Genomic DNA, 15443 nt, shown 5'->3' on the forward strand with positions numbered 1-15443 from the left:
AAAATGGGACCTTTTTCATATTCCATTCTGCATGTCATTAAAGTGGCTCGAAATCCAAAACATTGTTTAAAAATGGTCTATAAATAGTTTATAAATTAAGCCCTATTCAGAGCTAGAAAATTTACCAGTCACCAATTCACCAAATTGCAGCTGGAGTTGAGTTTTATGTTCAGGTTTATAACTACTCTGATGCTGTCTTAAGTGAGCTGGATCTTTGTAGTTGATTAAGGATTCCACAAGCTCCATTTTGTGCCCCACGAGGGACAAATCCTTCTCTCCATCCTGCCTGACAGAGCAGCCTCACACTGCGTGAGCACTGTGGAAAGGACACACACATACAAGCACACCTATCCACAAAAACTTGTTCACAGCATTATCAGTCTTAAAATGTGTCGGATAAACATTTTCAGAGCTTTAAGCAGCCACAGGTGCCTATCAAGAGTTTTGGTTATTACAAAAGTGGGATGTTCAGACTTTGAATATCCTGTTGCTAAATGAATGTTGAGAAGCTCTTCAACAATATAAAGCCAATACATGCAGCACCCTTAGGAGAGCCACAGAGTGAATGCTTTCCCTTTTATACCTGCTCTGACAGTGCCCTGTAATTTATTTTGCTGTTGACTGGAATACCTAGGTCAATTCTTTGTAAGACTTGAGACCCAGCACCCCAAATGATTTAGCAGCCTTGAATTCACCTCTATGCACCAGTAACACCTAAACTTTCCCAAGAGAAGAACAATTCAGCTGGAAGAACACCTACTTATGAATGTCCAGATTGCTGCTACTTAATTCAAAGCAGGAAGAAGGCAGGGACCCCAGTGAAGTGATACTGGGTGCCACCCTCATTTCCTGCAGGACAGGCAGTGTGGGCATGGCCACTGCTCCGCTGGGCAATGCTGATGGTGCACCATGCTCTGCATTTTGCTTGCCCTCTGCTTCATCAAGGCCAGACACAGTTACACTTGGTACAGGGGCTCCTGAACTGTCTTTAGTGTCCAGATCTTCTCCACTGTCCTTTTTTGGCAGAGATTCAAGTGTTGCAGAGTCTTTGCTCATGGGAGGTACTTTTGAGACTTGTGGAGAGGAAAACTTCTGTGGGTTTCCAGCCTTCTCTGTGACATGCACGGGACCTAGCTTGGAGGCATTGACACCAGCCTTGACTCTTTGTGGATCAGGTTCTTCAACATTCAGTGCCTAAAAATCACAAGGGAAGACAGTGAGTGCTGCTCCCACAGCACTGGAGTGAATGCCAGCATTACCACCCAGAAGGAAATTTCACCACAAAACTGTAACAGCAGGACTCGCCACTAGAGATGAAAGGGGCCCCTGGGATTCACTGTGGTGTTCTCTCCTCTTATCCTACTGTATTTGTACTGAGCAGTATCCAGAGAACGGTGAGGAAACAACTCCTGAGCATCAGTGCTGATTTCCCCAGCTTAGATTTTCTCAGTCCAGCTCTTTATTGTCATGAGAAAATTTTCAGCCATGGCACTGCACTAAGTTTTACGAAGCCTCAGGGATACCCTCTCAACTCCACATACACTCCTAATTTCACTTAAATACCTTGTCACACTTCTACTTTCTACTCAAAAAGCTTTGCTGTGAAGCAAAGCTGCCTTTCTTCATGCCCACCTTTCATCTTTTTTGCCTGGCTACAAATGGATGCTTCTGCAGGGGAAACCGAGTGAATATGGGAAAGAACAACTCACCCGCAATACAAGTTTCATCTTAATGAAGCTGTCCGAACTGGAATGGTCCAGCTGGAATCTCTGATCCAGAGTCATGTTTGGGTCCTTGAGTAAGTGGGAGAGACATACCACTGAAGTTCCCAGGGCACTGTCCCGCTCCTTGTCTTTTATCTGGGGGACAGAAGAAAACAGAAGTTTTTATTAATTGGCAAACTGGGAAGTGCACCACTGGGAATGCAAAAGCAAAGCAAGAAGGTATTTCAGATAGAAACCAAAATTAGCTTATTTGCTTCAGTATGATTACATCCACATGAGTGATGCCATTATTTAAGGAGTGTAACAAGTTAGTACATTTGGAGTAAAAATCCCATCTCTAACTATGCAGAGAAAGAATTGCTTTAGCAGAAAAAATCATGCCCCGAGATTTACTTGATTTTCCTAGCTCACTTTGGGGGCAATGTCTTAAGCAGCTGAGATGGCAGCTGGTCTAAATCTTTACATGTATTTTAGGTAATAGTTTGTTTAGCCTATTTAACCTCAATATACCTTCCAAGTTCAATTCCTTTCTGTATCCAAGTGACCAGCCACAGAACTAACTGTGGCTACAATGCTGCTGATGAGAGACAGGGTTGCTTAACGAGCCAGAACACAGAGGTGAAGAGGTAGGGCTCTGGTTGAGAATCATGAAGGCTGCAATTTCTGACAGCAAGATATTGATGTCATTGCTACACTTACAACTGTATGAAATGTCCTTTGCACTTTGCAGACAGAAACATCCCACATTTTGAACTAAGATGCTAGCACATTACATGATGCTAGAACAAAGGTAGATACCAAAAAGGGAGATACCACCACCACCTAATACAGAATTGCCTCTGCAACATATTCCACCTTTTAGTAGGAGGAAGCCAGCATGTGCAATCCCACACAGAAACAATCAGCACTGAGCTCCATAGAAGAGTTTCTGCCTAGAAATGTGCAGTTGCTCTTCAAAAGGAAAGGCTTTTCTCTCACCTCAATGTGGAGTGACTGGGAATGAGCACTGTGGACAAAGAAAGTGAAAGCCTGGCCCCACGTGGGATCTTTGCTGAAATTGCAGGTCTGCAACAAGAACATGTGTTAGCTTAGTCTCTGACAAGCAAAGAATCCATGACATTGATCACCAGAGAGGGCCATGGTGATCCTCAGTGATGCTACACCCCAGCTGTATGGAGAGAGTGGAAATTCCAGGCCAAAAGCATATGGAAGTGAAGTCTCTGGCAAAACCAGAACAAGTTCTTTGGGGCGTGGAAATGCCAAAGAACAAGTCTGGTGAGCTGCAGTTGGCCCCACCAGCACTGCCTGGACCAGCAGCCTGCCTCACCTGCAGCGAGGCACCCCTCCCTCCCTCCCTCCCACCTTCCCACCCAGGGAGAGCCACAGCACTGCTTCCAGCCTGCAGCACTCTGAGCCAGCTCCCAAAGCTGCAGAGAGCTGACAGGCAAGGGCAGGAAAGCTGGAGGGGCAGTTTCAGGGGTGTAGAACTGTGGGAAGAGTAGGAGGGCACAGCTTCAGCACCATCCACTTCAAAGAGGAAAGAGCATGGAAAGCACCCACGGGGACGGTGCCTGCTCTGTAAACCAGCTGTACATGCCAGGCCATGAGTGCTGGCAGCAAGTGGAAAGGGGCAGGGAAAGCCTGGAATCCTGACCTAGCTTAGGAGACGCAGATAATGTGGTAGGGAAAAGGAAAGCCACAAAAGGTAAAAATGCAAGTAGAACCCAATTTCTGGGTGGAGCAGGTGGAAGGAACAAAGTAAAATAGGGGCCAGTCCTGTATGCTCGTGTGTGGCCATCAGGATTCATTCTTATTGCTGGGAGTCCAAAAGAACAAAGGGTTCATCCACATCCAGCTGCAGGACGGTGAACATGGCAGCTACTGGGAGGGCAGAGCTCAGCTGTTGCTCATACTCATGAGGCAAAAGTAATTTTTAAATAATGAAAAAGGAACTGCAAGTGGAGGAGATGCAGATCCATCTTGTCTGGGTTTAAAAACAAAACGAAACCAAACAAAACAAAACAGTAAAACTGTGACATACAGGAGCCAGGAAAGACTCTGAGGAAGGAATAACAGCTAGCTTGATTCAAGTGACAACCTGCTCTGAAAAACCATGAGCTGGACTGGAGATTTCTAGAACTAGAGTGTCTGGGCCAACATAAACTTGGACACAGACATGGAACTACACGTGTACAGCAGACACCCTCCACCACCACACCTCGGTGACACAGTGGTCCCACTCCCAGGCTCTGCAGCTATCACTATGAGTACAGCTCTTCACATCAGCTTCCCAAGACGTCCTTTCCTTCCTAGGGGATGCCTGGGGACAGTTACCCATAAGATGGAAAGTATCTAATGAAAGCAGAAGAATTAAACAGCCCCACCTTACTCTTCTGAGTCTTGTTCCCAACTGTGAGCAGGACAAAGGAGGAAGGTTCTCGTTCCATCTTCTGTCATTTAATACAAGGAAGAAAGAAGAAGGCAATAAAAAACATTAAGACATTTATAGCTTTCAGGAAGCAATATCAAACTGCTCTTACACGAAGTAATTAGCTGGAAAGCTGACAGTATTTTCTGGATGTGGGACCTCTGAGGAGTGTAGCACACAGGAAAGCCTCCAGCAACAACACAGTACAGTCTTACCCTCCACCATCAAGAGTACACATTTAAGCCAAAGTTTTATGTATTTAGATTTCAACAGGTGAGCAGATGGGAGGAAGACAGCAGAGCTGAAGGCTCAGTGAGAAATCTTGATCTTTCCTGACTGAACTAGGACTCTCAGAATTGGTTTCCAAGGCTCACAACTTGCTCCAAAGCAGCTGGAAGTGAGTCCTTGGCATCAAATAACGATTCCTGTCTGGAAGCAGCAATACTGAATCTCTTGCACCTCTTTGCACTAATGCTACAGAAGTTAAGGCTGATAATCTGGTCTTGGCACAACACTACATACAAAGTGCACACAGTGAGGTCCAGAATTAAGGATTATTGATTGTGATGTGTATCACAGTGCTGGTAACTCATTTAAATTGTAAAGATGCCATTTAAGAGAGGAGCTACTTGGAGAGAATGGGAAGCTTTATCCATAGCTCAGAGCTGTACTTGTAAGTAGCCTGCTCAAGAAAAAAGGGAGAAAGACATTCTTCCCTATACCTGCCATTTACATCACAGCAGCCAAATGCAGTATTTGGGGGGAGAAGTAAACAGCAGCTACGAGAGAGAAGGTATGAATGACAGAGAGGCCCCTGAATCCCTCTGAAGCCAAGGGGGGAGGAATCTGGTCAGGTCTCCAGTGGACAGGAAAGGTACAACAAATGACCATATTCCTTCCTCCCTGCTCAACGTCAAGCTGGAAAAGCTCAGCAAGGGAAGAAAGAGCAGCAGCAGCAGCAGCAAGGATATTAGGACTTAGTCTGATGTCTGGAGGCTCTCTTTTGTGTAAGAAAGACAAACACACACACAATCAAACATTTCCATGTTGCATTCCCACTTTGGCCTCTTAGACTTTCACTGGGGTGGGCTTTCAGTCACCATTTTGAACCTCTGCTCACTTAGATTCTGACAGTGGAGGGATTATTTCTTTTTAACCACCACCAGTTTCAATTCCTATGATACCACATAATCCAGAAGTTAGTTTTGCAAGTGTAGGAGAAGAATATAAATTTTACCTTGAGGTACTTGTTATTTTTTATCTTCTTTGTTCCACATTCACCATTTGAATACTCAAAGTGGTTTTTCTGAATTGGTGAAAGAGTATTTAAAACAATTAATTTGTTGTTTTTTTAAAAAGGAGGTTAGGAGTGAAGGCTGCTGCATGGGAATTGTACTTACAGGAAGGTTGAAGGCGCTGTCCAAGTAGACAATCAGAATTGCTGTAGACAGACCCTTCTTATCCTGTAAAGGCAGGGAAAGACAAAACAAACCAAAACACAAAGTAGGCATGATCACCCACCAAGGACAATGCAAAGCATAGCAAAATTCCAAGGGCAGCTTCTGAAAGTTAAGCAGCTCTCTGTCTTTCTCCTAAAACATGCAATTTAGAGGAGCCCAAGTCAACACACCATGACAGTTCAAAGCAGACCAGTAAGAAAATTTGTAACTCTTTTCAATTCCCTGCCTTTAATGTTTGTCAATCTCTCAGTGCAGAACTGGTTGGATTCCCCAGTTCAGCAAGACACCTAAAAACATGGTCAACCACATACATCAACATGAATCCAGTGTCAGCAGAACAAAGCCTGGGAACAATTTTATTCTCTTCAGTGGAATACAAATGGTTTTGCTCGGTTATGAAGAAACAGCCTCTTTGGGAGATGGGCTTTATCCTAACAATTCTGCTGGACAAACTACCCACCATTTGGAAACACAGCCCTACTGAGCACCAGTGCTGGCTATTTGCCTATGGCTTGTACAGATTATTTCAGAGGTCCAGGGTCCTACACAAATCCTAGATGAAGAGGGAAAAAAAAGATTGTGAAAGAAAATAACCCCTGAGAAGCTACTTTGCAGTGAGTCAAACAAAGGTTTGCTAATTCAAGCACAAAGAGCTGCCAGATTTGAGTTGCTCCTGAATTACCAGCAGACCTGGAGCAAGCAAATGCCCTTCCTTTGCAGGAGTGGCATGGAGGGAATCACATCAAAACTTTGCCAGACAAAAACAGACTCCTGTGAGTTTGCCTGGGGTTTCTAATTTTACACACTGCTTTGTTGATGACTGGACAGGGATCAGAGCACCTGAATCCTTTAAATACACTCACCTCATGCAGTTTTTCTTGGTCATTTACTAGTGAAAGCCACTCCAGTTTTAGATGCAAGTGTCCACTTGTTGTCTTACTTAAGGGAAACCACTACATGGAGATAATAAAGAGCAACTTGAGAACTGACAGGCAGAGTAGCTTTTACATATGACTCTGAGGCTTATACACAATAGACAACATGAATTTTACTCCAAGCACCTTAGCTTGCATTTTTTACAGTTAGATTGTAGCACGTTCACCTACTTAGGTACAAGGCAGAAGAAAATTAAAATAAGATGCCCATAAACAGGTAAAGCATGTGGATATTTCCAACCTGTAGCAGCACCAGACAGGCACCCTGGCATTGCTTGTAGAGTGCTGGGCTGCAGGATGAACCACAGTAAGGTCAGATCATTTCTTCCCTCAGCAAACAGGCTCCACCAAACTTTATCTGCAGCTTTGTACAAAACATTTGGTACACACGGGACACAAGGTATCAACAAGATACCCCACTTCTGGTTCAGTATAATCTCAGGGCTCTCTGGGGTTACTAGCCTGGTTGTAAAAATTTTTGTAGTGGCTACTTTAGTATTATCTTTTTGTGAAAATACCACAGTGCAAGTGTGCAAGGAAGCTTTAAGTACAAAGAAACACTGTAGTAGCAGAGGAGAAGCACAAATGAGTGCATGTAGACATACACCACCAGCCACATTTAGAAATAAGCTGAGATCTTTACCTCATCAACAGTTCTGTCATTCATTACATCCACTAGGCTTATCAGCAAGCTGAAAGGAAAAAAAGCAAACATTTCAATATTGAGGTATACAGCATAAACCACCAAAAAAAGCCCACTCTCAAGTCTGTTCCAAATAACAACTTCTCCACATTACCTCTGTATGTGTGTGCAGGAACACACTTATACTCCTGAAGTCTCCCCCTTGAAATATCTCCAAAACCAAAATAAACTTGAAGTAAATCTCAACTAACTATCACTTCTAATGGCTTCCCAGGATTCCCTGCAGGAGTGTAACCTTTTTCAACATTAGCTGCACTAGGAACTACTTATGTGGTATTAATACCTGGGCAAAGGGAATCACTTCCAACAGTATTAAATTTCCAGTATGGGTAATTCAAGTGTCCCACAGCAGAGGCTACTGGACCCTGATCAAAGGTCTTGCAAATTTACCTGCCCATAAAGTCATCTTTATCTGGATCTTCATCATACAAATCCACTTCCAAGTCCTGACCAGGCACTTCATGAACAACAAACTGGAGGAGAAAGAGGTATTCATTAAAACTAAAAAGCATTCATGTACACATATTCAGGCTCAGGCTGTGGACAAGAAATGACACTTGACAACTGTCAAACACATTAAGGACATTCACTGTTCTTTCTTATGGTTAAATGCATAACAAATACAATCGATTATAGGTGAAAATGTTTCACATTGTTTGCTTGTTTTTGAGCTACAAGTTAAACCCCTCAGACTGGTATCCCTAATAAGCAGAGAGGAACCAATGCTAGAGCAGCCTGCAGCTGCACAAATTGATGCATTGATTGATATTTAAAGCAATGCTTTGCACCTCCTCCAAAAACCCACACATGTAAATCAGACCAACCCGAATGACATTTCAAGTTTACAATGTAAATTTGAACTTGGTTAAGGGACACAGATGCCTCAACCAAGAAACAAGGAAGTCCACTTGCCCCAGTGCAATCAGCTAAGAGAAGGTCCTGCAAGCACAGGGATGTAAATAGCTGTGCATCCTACAGATGGAAAGATCAAAAGGTTCAGTACCTCAAATGTCTCATTCCAAATGGGATTAAGATCTCGGGAGACTGTTTTGCTTCGATACTGCACGGTGCCAACGCGGAGGAGAGCGTATGGGTCAGACTTCCCCCTGATGGCACCAAGGAAATTGTCTTTCTGGACAAGGTTTTCAGCTTCTAACAGATGAACCCTTATTACTCCCTGGATGAAATAAGATACAGAATTGGTCATGAAAATGCAGTCTTTGCATAATTATAATATGCTACTTCCTAAAACTGTTTATTTCAGGCAGCAAGGGTAGTCACCATGACAGTTCTGCAAAGGCACATAGTTTGATTCAGTACATTTCCAATGACAGTTGTAATAAAGCACTTTTTCCAGCATTTGCCTAGAGGGGAAAAAAAGCCCCCTTAAAGAGATGTAAAATTCAATCTAGTTAACTGTATAGGAAATATTATTGGATTTATTTTTAAATCAGAAATATACATTTGCACACAGCATTACAGCCACAGTCAAATCAAGTGTAAAGATCAACCCACACTGACTGAAGGAGGAATTAAGCACTCACTGGAAGGTTCTTGTTTTATTACACAGGAGCCATTCCACTTCACTTTAGTGATGCAAGTTTGCAACAGGGAACATGCCTTTATCACTCATTTATATTTATCCTCGTTAGTAAGTGCATTAGGTATTTGATGGATGAAGGGGATTGAAGACCTGGACATGTTGAGTATTTAGGAAATTTTTTTTACTGTAGCAAAGATATGTCATCCTTCAAGTTCCCTATTTACATCTCTTCACAGCATTAGTAAAAATATTAAATAGCATGACGCTCACTGCTTATGTATTTATCCTCTCATTTGCATGTACCACAGATCTGCAGTTACAGACTAAAGGTTTAATTGGTAAATGAGCTCTGAGTACAAAGGACATGTAGAGAAGGTAGGAACTCCCACTGCCCATGTCTCTCCCTCCCAAATTATGAACTATCCAACACTGCTTTTATATTTCTGAAATACTACCTACTGAAAGCCCACAATTCAGGTTGAAAGAGCTGATGCAGCATCTGAAGACACTAAGCTTGGATGCATCCACATGGTGGCAGCTGCACACTCAGGTAGATAAACACCACGTCACTGAAAAAACAACTCACCCGGGGGACAGGGAACCTCAAGTGGGCAATGTTCATGTTCTTTTTCAGAGGCACTGTGATCCTGTTGGGTAGAACCAGCCGTGCAGCAATGAAGTCTTGAATTAGTGAGTCTGACACTACACTGCAGGTGGGAAAAAAAGGCAACCTCAATCTTCACAATCAGTCACAACTCAGAATGGAAAAGTGAGGGACAGCAGAAGAAATGGACATTGCAAAGTGAGTGGTGTGGCCTAGCTCCCCCCAAAGTATTGTCAAGCATTAGAACAGGACACCCAGGGAAATGGTGGAGTGACCATCCCTGGAAGCATTGAAAAGACCTGTAAAAGTGCTTAGGCACACAGTTTAGTGATGGGCTTGGCAGTGTTAGCTTAATGGTTGGACTAGGTGATCTATAAAGATCTTTTCCAAAGTTTATGACTGTATGAAAGAGCTGCAGAGTGGCCATTCAACTTCAATTCAGTGGTGCAGGTTTGCAATATGGAGCGCCCCTGTTGCACAGTGTGAATTTGGCTCATCATTGTAAACAATGAATGGGAGCTTAGGCTGTGTGAAATCTTTATGCACACACCCAAACGTGTCAAACTCAAGCGCCTTCCTTCTGGGTTTCCTTAGGAATGACACCAGAGATGGACACGGAGAGAGGGGAATCAGGGAGTTTCAGCATTTTACAGGGGGCTCAAGGCCTTGAGCTAGTTTGTTTTTAGACTTAGAAATGGCCACAGCAGACATTGCTGCCTACTCTTGGCCACCTGTTGAGACCTTTTCACAAACTTGAAGCAGACAGACACATTAATCAAAGAAAAAAAAAAAAGAAAAAAAAAAAAAAAAAGGGCCAAGCTCATTTCTCAGATAGGGTTCTGAATCTTGGCAGAATTTGCACTAAGAAGGAAAATTTTGTTTAAAGTAACTGGAGATCACATTGGCTGAATTGAAGGCACTATTTTGGAGTTCAAGGAACTTTCCAGGCTAATTACAACTTGCTCATTTTTAGCTTTTCAGTTCAAATCTTTGCTTTACAGCTGCTCTTTTTGTACAGCAGGTACAAGAAGTATATGGCTATCACAGATGTCCTCTCAAGTACTCTCCAGGTGATTAATGAGAGGATTTCAACACATCACTACAACCTGGCATGCACAAAAAACAATATTAAGAGGAAAACCCAAGAGCACCAATTATCTGAAAGACTCGTTCTCTTGCTAGAGCTAGTGCTTAAAAGGGTATGACTGTGTAACAAAATTGTCCCAATTCACGGAGGAGGCTGGATTCACACATAAAGAACATAAGGAAAATCTACTCCAAATGGCAAACCAGGAACCTTGGTCAGGCTCTTGGTTTTCCTGTAAAAAAAATAAAAAACCCACAGGAATGCCACAGAATTGTCCCCTCTCTCAAGTCTTAGGATACACCCAACTAAACACAGTTTGTATGTGAGGACAGATGACTGCATCCAGTTTCTTTGCTATCTTAAGTGAGCCAAATTCATTTGACAGGGAGGGCTCTTGTTGAACCTGTACTTCAGCCCAATCATGGTCAGGCATGTTTTGCTCCCAGCTTTCATTGCACTGCTGAGAAACTAGCAAAGGTTTCTGTGTGCAAATCCCTGTGGGAGAAGCAGGCAGTAAAAATTTAGGACACCAAATTTGCACTTAATTATATGAGAGGCTGTAGGCTGGAATACCTACAGGCCTTCTCCCTGCAAGGATTAGGGAAACCAAGTTAGAAAAGAACAGATTAATCCCTCTGATAAAAACTGGAGCTCTCAGGCTAAACTGCAGGGCAAAAGGCCACTCAGGCCTCAAACTAAGAGAAGAAGGAAGCTTCCTCTCATTCAACATCAAAGGCCTTCAGAGGATCTTTAATACATAAACTGGCACCTAAAGTAGCCAGACTCTTCTTATGAGTCTGCAAACCATGAGCTACAGGGGAGCAGAGAGGAACAGAAGTGTCTGCATTTGCAGTGAAAGGGAGAAAGGCAATGGCTGTGTAACCCCATGTATTTTCCTCTTGTGCAACAGAATTTTTTCCTTACACAAAAGAACAAGGACAAACTGAATCCCCAGTCTGGTAAAACAGTTTGAAACAATACTGAAACCTATTAAGATTTTCATCCTCACTGTGCAAATTTTATGTATGTAGTACTAACCCAAGAGGCACTGGAGAAGAGCTACACCTAAAAGGTGAGCAGATTACATAGAAAGAGAACTTTTCTCCTTATAAATCTGGTGCAGTTCTCTTTATCATGGACTATACTTGAGTTTGTCAGAGGAGCTGCAACTCTGTGATACTTTGCCTTTTTACACTTTACTGTAAATAAAAACAAGCAGACTGCCATTTCTAAACCTACTTCATCTACCTTTGCAAATAACTGGCACATGGGAAACAGAAGGGCTTGTTTTTTAGTTTCTAAGTAATTGCTGTTTGTGGGATTTACTATATCCATCCAAAATGTAATGAAGCGATTGAAACAGATTTGACAGAATGTAAAAAGAACCCTTCTCAGGTTTTGCCACAGCCAGATACAATGGGATGAACAATCTGCACACCAACTTGCACACAATGCTCTCAACAACAGCTTTGATGGTTACTCAAGAACTACATCCCAGCTTACAGAGGTTTTCAAAGAATAAAGTAAAGCAAGTAGACACTCACTTAATCCCTGGGACATCCAGAAGGTTGCTCATGCCTGCCCAGTTGATTTCCAAATGCTACAACAAGATCAGGGAGAAAATATACAGGTTTATTAAAATTTATTTCAAAATAAATGTAGACTTTAAAAGGGAAATGCTTCTAGAACAAAACCAGATGTCCAAAGGAAGGAAAACCTACACCACCAATTGCATCTGTATATTATAACCAACAGCTGGCATAAATTCCCTTATCTATTTTATCTGCCACCCTGAATTAAGGCTATCACTGGAGCTTAACCTGCAAGAAAGAAAGTCAGCATTCAGCCCTTAGCAATGGCCACTGGCAGATGCCCTGGGATCATGAAGGAAATTCAGCAACTCTAGTAAGACTGTGAAGTTTTCTCATCCTTTCACTTTAGGGGTTGGCCTATGCCCTGAGGCAGAGAGATTTACAAATACTACCAGTTTCAGGAGACTGTATTCCTATTTGTACAATAAACAAAAAGAGGCTCTTTCATGTGCTAAAATAATGCTGCTACATCTAAACACAAAATCACCTCATTCAAGATCAAAAATGTATGACTTTCATGAACTCAAGCAGAGCATAAACCACAAGCAAAGCTGTGTGCTGTAAGATAACGGCTTCTTACAAGACTAGAAGGTTTCTCATATTTTATTAAACCACAATTGAGTACGAGGCACATGACCTTAAACAGGCAAGCTTTCAAAAAGGCAACATGAATGGTCTCCAAAATGACTGCATTTAAAATCTGTGAATGGGAAGGTAGAGCAGCCAGAAACCTTGGAGAAACAGCTCCTGTGCTGCCATTCTTAGAGTGAAGCGAGTAATTAGGCACTACTACAAAAGTATAGAGTGAATTAATTCACATCCTCCTGGAATTTAAGAGGGACACTGAACAATTAGGAATTTGTCATTTAAGCACCTGAACTGTGAGGTATTCACAGTCATGCAGCTTGGGTTATCAGTGATGGACAGCTTGTGTCACTCACTAAAGACAAAGAAGTCTGCAGAGAGCAGCTCACTCCTGACTCACCGGTTTCTGCATGAAAAACAAGGTCACTGCTCCAACAAAAGGTGCGTCGGATAGGAGAGGTTCCAGGATCACCCGCAATGTCCCATACAACTGCACACAGAATGGGAAAGTTCAGGGTTAAGGTATTCTCATGATGCAGCTTCAAAACTGTGAGATTTTTAGAAATTCTACTTGAAGTAATTTTATTTATAATTTTATAACAAAAATCTTTTCCCCCCAAACCATTGCTACTGATATCATGCAAAGCTTTCTGTGTTAGTGGAGTCTCTCTGCAATCCTGCCACACAATGGAGCCATTTGTCTATTAGCTTTCAACATTCCAAGAACAGGCTCTTGGTCCAATTTATGAACATCATGGTTCTTCTGAAGCTCTCTGCCAACACTGTGTGCTTCTCTGATCTCCAGTGGCAGCTGCTGGCCCACACATACTCAATGCTCCAGCACTGACCCTGTTTAAGAGTCACTCTATGAAGCTTGAAAATGGCATTTAAGTGCTTTCCATGGAAGGCCTCATTTCCCCAGCCAAGAACAAGGAGATAAAGTCAATCATTCCAAGCCTGATAGTTGTTGTTTCCCAGTTAAGTGTCATGACCTCCCCACTGGGAGGTGCTCCCTCCTGCCCCACACAGCCTGGAACAGACAATGCACGCACCTGTACACCTTTCACGCCAAGATTAAATTTCGATATGTCCATGTGAATCTCACAGTCCCCTATGTAACTGAAAGAAAATTCTTACATTATTCCACAGTTTGCAATAGTTCCATGAGAAATTTGGGGCTGTACAGAGTAAAAATGAAGTAAGTTTAAGGACTGACAACATGATCCCACAGGCAGAGATGGATTTTCAAGTGACTGAAAAAGGGAAGTTGAACAAAGGTCAGATCTTTCACAAGAGAAACCTTGCAGTCAGCTGGGATATTGATGTATCTGTAAAACATTGAAGCAACACCTATACTTCCAGGTTACTTTTTCATTCTTAAGACTGGGGATTGGCTGAAGCAAGCTTGCTCCAAGAAGGGGACCAAGATGCTCATTCCAAATTCAAAGTCAGAGCACTTCTCCTCTTGCTCCCTTCTCTGCCAAAAACCTGATCCCACCGCACAACCTGGTGACCCAACGCCCAAGCTGGTGCAGAGCCATCCTGCCTTTACCTATGGGGTTCCCACCTTGCCCATACCCAAAAAGCCCATAGCTCACCCTTGCCAACAACCCAAAAACCCACTTGAAGAACAAATGTATCACTAAAAATAACCTAGTTTCCTTGAGGCTGAATTCAAAGACAACTACTTAGATCAGATTTTGGTCAGTTGCCATGGAGAACATCAGCCTTCAAAAATAACACGAACACTGAATGCAGTACTTGGCAATTTGGAAAGCACCTTAGACTTTTATTAAAGTACAAACATCACCTTATGCAGAAACCAGTAGCCACTCCCCAGGGAGCTGAACCTCGCAGATCTGTTGATGCCTCTGGCAGAAAACAATTGAAGGGAGCTACCAAGTTCCCTTTCAGCCCCCTGAGAAATAGCTCTGGCTGCAGACACACAAACACCCTGCAGGTAAAGCACGGTGTAAAGGTACTGCAGCAGTGAATGTGCTGTGCTTGCTGCCTGCATGCATAACTTCACTCCATAATCAAAGGAAAAGGGCAAGAGTTCTGCTCTGACCACATGTATACGGCAAATAGTGCTGCAGTTGCCACAAATTCAAACTGTAATCTGCAAATAGACAGATTCCCTCCCACCCCAAAAAACTTGCTAAGACTGTGCAACCCTGTGAATTTGCTTCCACTTTTGCAAACTAAGTTCTTTGTGTATTTGTTTACAGATAGTCACCTAACAGAATTTTTAGAGCTCATTAACACACAGAATAAATCCTTTAATGTTAGAGCATTCTCATTTCTTATTTCCAACCTCATAAACCATGCTGAAATTAACACAATCTTTCTTAAAAGCCAGTGACATAATTAAACTTATTTTATGTTTGTTAACATATACAATTTTGACATTATCTTACAGGTCATTACACTGGGTACTAATAGAGCATTGTTACAATAAAATTCTAAACAAGAAGCCAAAATTAGTTCCTTAATTTGCAGTAATTAATCCAAGAGGATTAAATTTGGCTTTTGCAAGCGTCTAACACAACACCAGTAAGAGCCATGGTGTTTTACAGTCTTTCTACCTTTCTACACAGTCAAAAACTCTTCCCACTCAGTTCTAGATGTCTCTTTTCTCCAGGAAAGATGTCAGAGAAGTCTTACCAGAGCTTGAGCCTTTAATTAGCCTTATGTCTGCTTCACTGGTATCAACCCCTGCCAGGGTGCTTGGTAGGAAGGATGAACTCTTTGTTCATTAGTTATTCCTCATTTCCAGTCCCAG

At 42.5% G+C, this 15443-nt stretch overlaps 1 protein-coding gene across 2 annotated transcripts in view; it reads right to left on the reverse strand.

Moving 5' to 3' along the window:
• Positions 1 to 15443, reverse strand: part of ESYT3 (extended synaptotagmin 3) — a 34866-nt gene that overhangs the window by 4926 nt on the left and 14497 nt on the right. For both annotated transcript variants that reach the window (XM_030278012.4, XM_030278011.4), the window contains exons 5-18: positions 13714 to 13780; positions 13062 to 13151; positions 12029 to 12084; positions 9380 to 9500; positions 8254 to 8427; positions 7641 to 7723; positions 7191 to 7239; positions 6476 to 6565; positions 5553 to 5615; positions 5390 to 5458; positions 4109 to 4174; positions 2703 to 2789; positions 1710 to 1859; positions 761 to 1194 (exon numbers count right to left, since the gene is read on the reverse strand). In XM_030278012.4, the coding sequence (XP_030133872.3) occupies positions 761 to 1194; positions 1710 to 1859; positions 2703 to 2789; positions 4109 to 4174; positions 5390 to 5458; positions 5553 to 5615; positions 6476 to 6565; positions 7191 to 7239; positions 7641 to 7723; positions 8254 to 8427; positions 9380 to 9500; positions 12029 to 12084; positions 13062 to 13151; positions 13714 to 13780 (1599 nt within the window). The remainder of the gene's footprint in view (positions 1 to 760; positions 1195 to 1709; positions 1860 to 2702; positions 2790 to 4108; positions 4175 to 5389; positions 5459 to 5552; positions 5616 to 6475; positions 6566 to 7190; positions 7240 to 7640; positions 7724 to 8253; positions 8428 to 9379; positions 9501 to 12028; positions 12085 to 13061; positions 13152 to 13713; positions 13781 to 15443) is intronic.

This window comes from Taeniopygia guttata, chromosome 7 (genome assembly GCF_048771995.1).
Source record: "Taeniopygia guttata chromosome 7, bTaeGut7.mat, whole genome shotgun sequence".
Lineage (NCBI taxonomy): Eukaryota > Metazoa > Chordata > Aves > Passeriformes > Estrildidae > Taeniopygia > Taeniopygia guttata.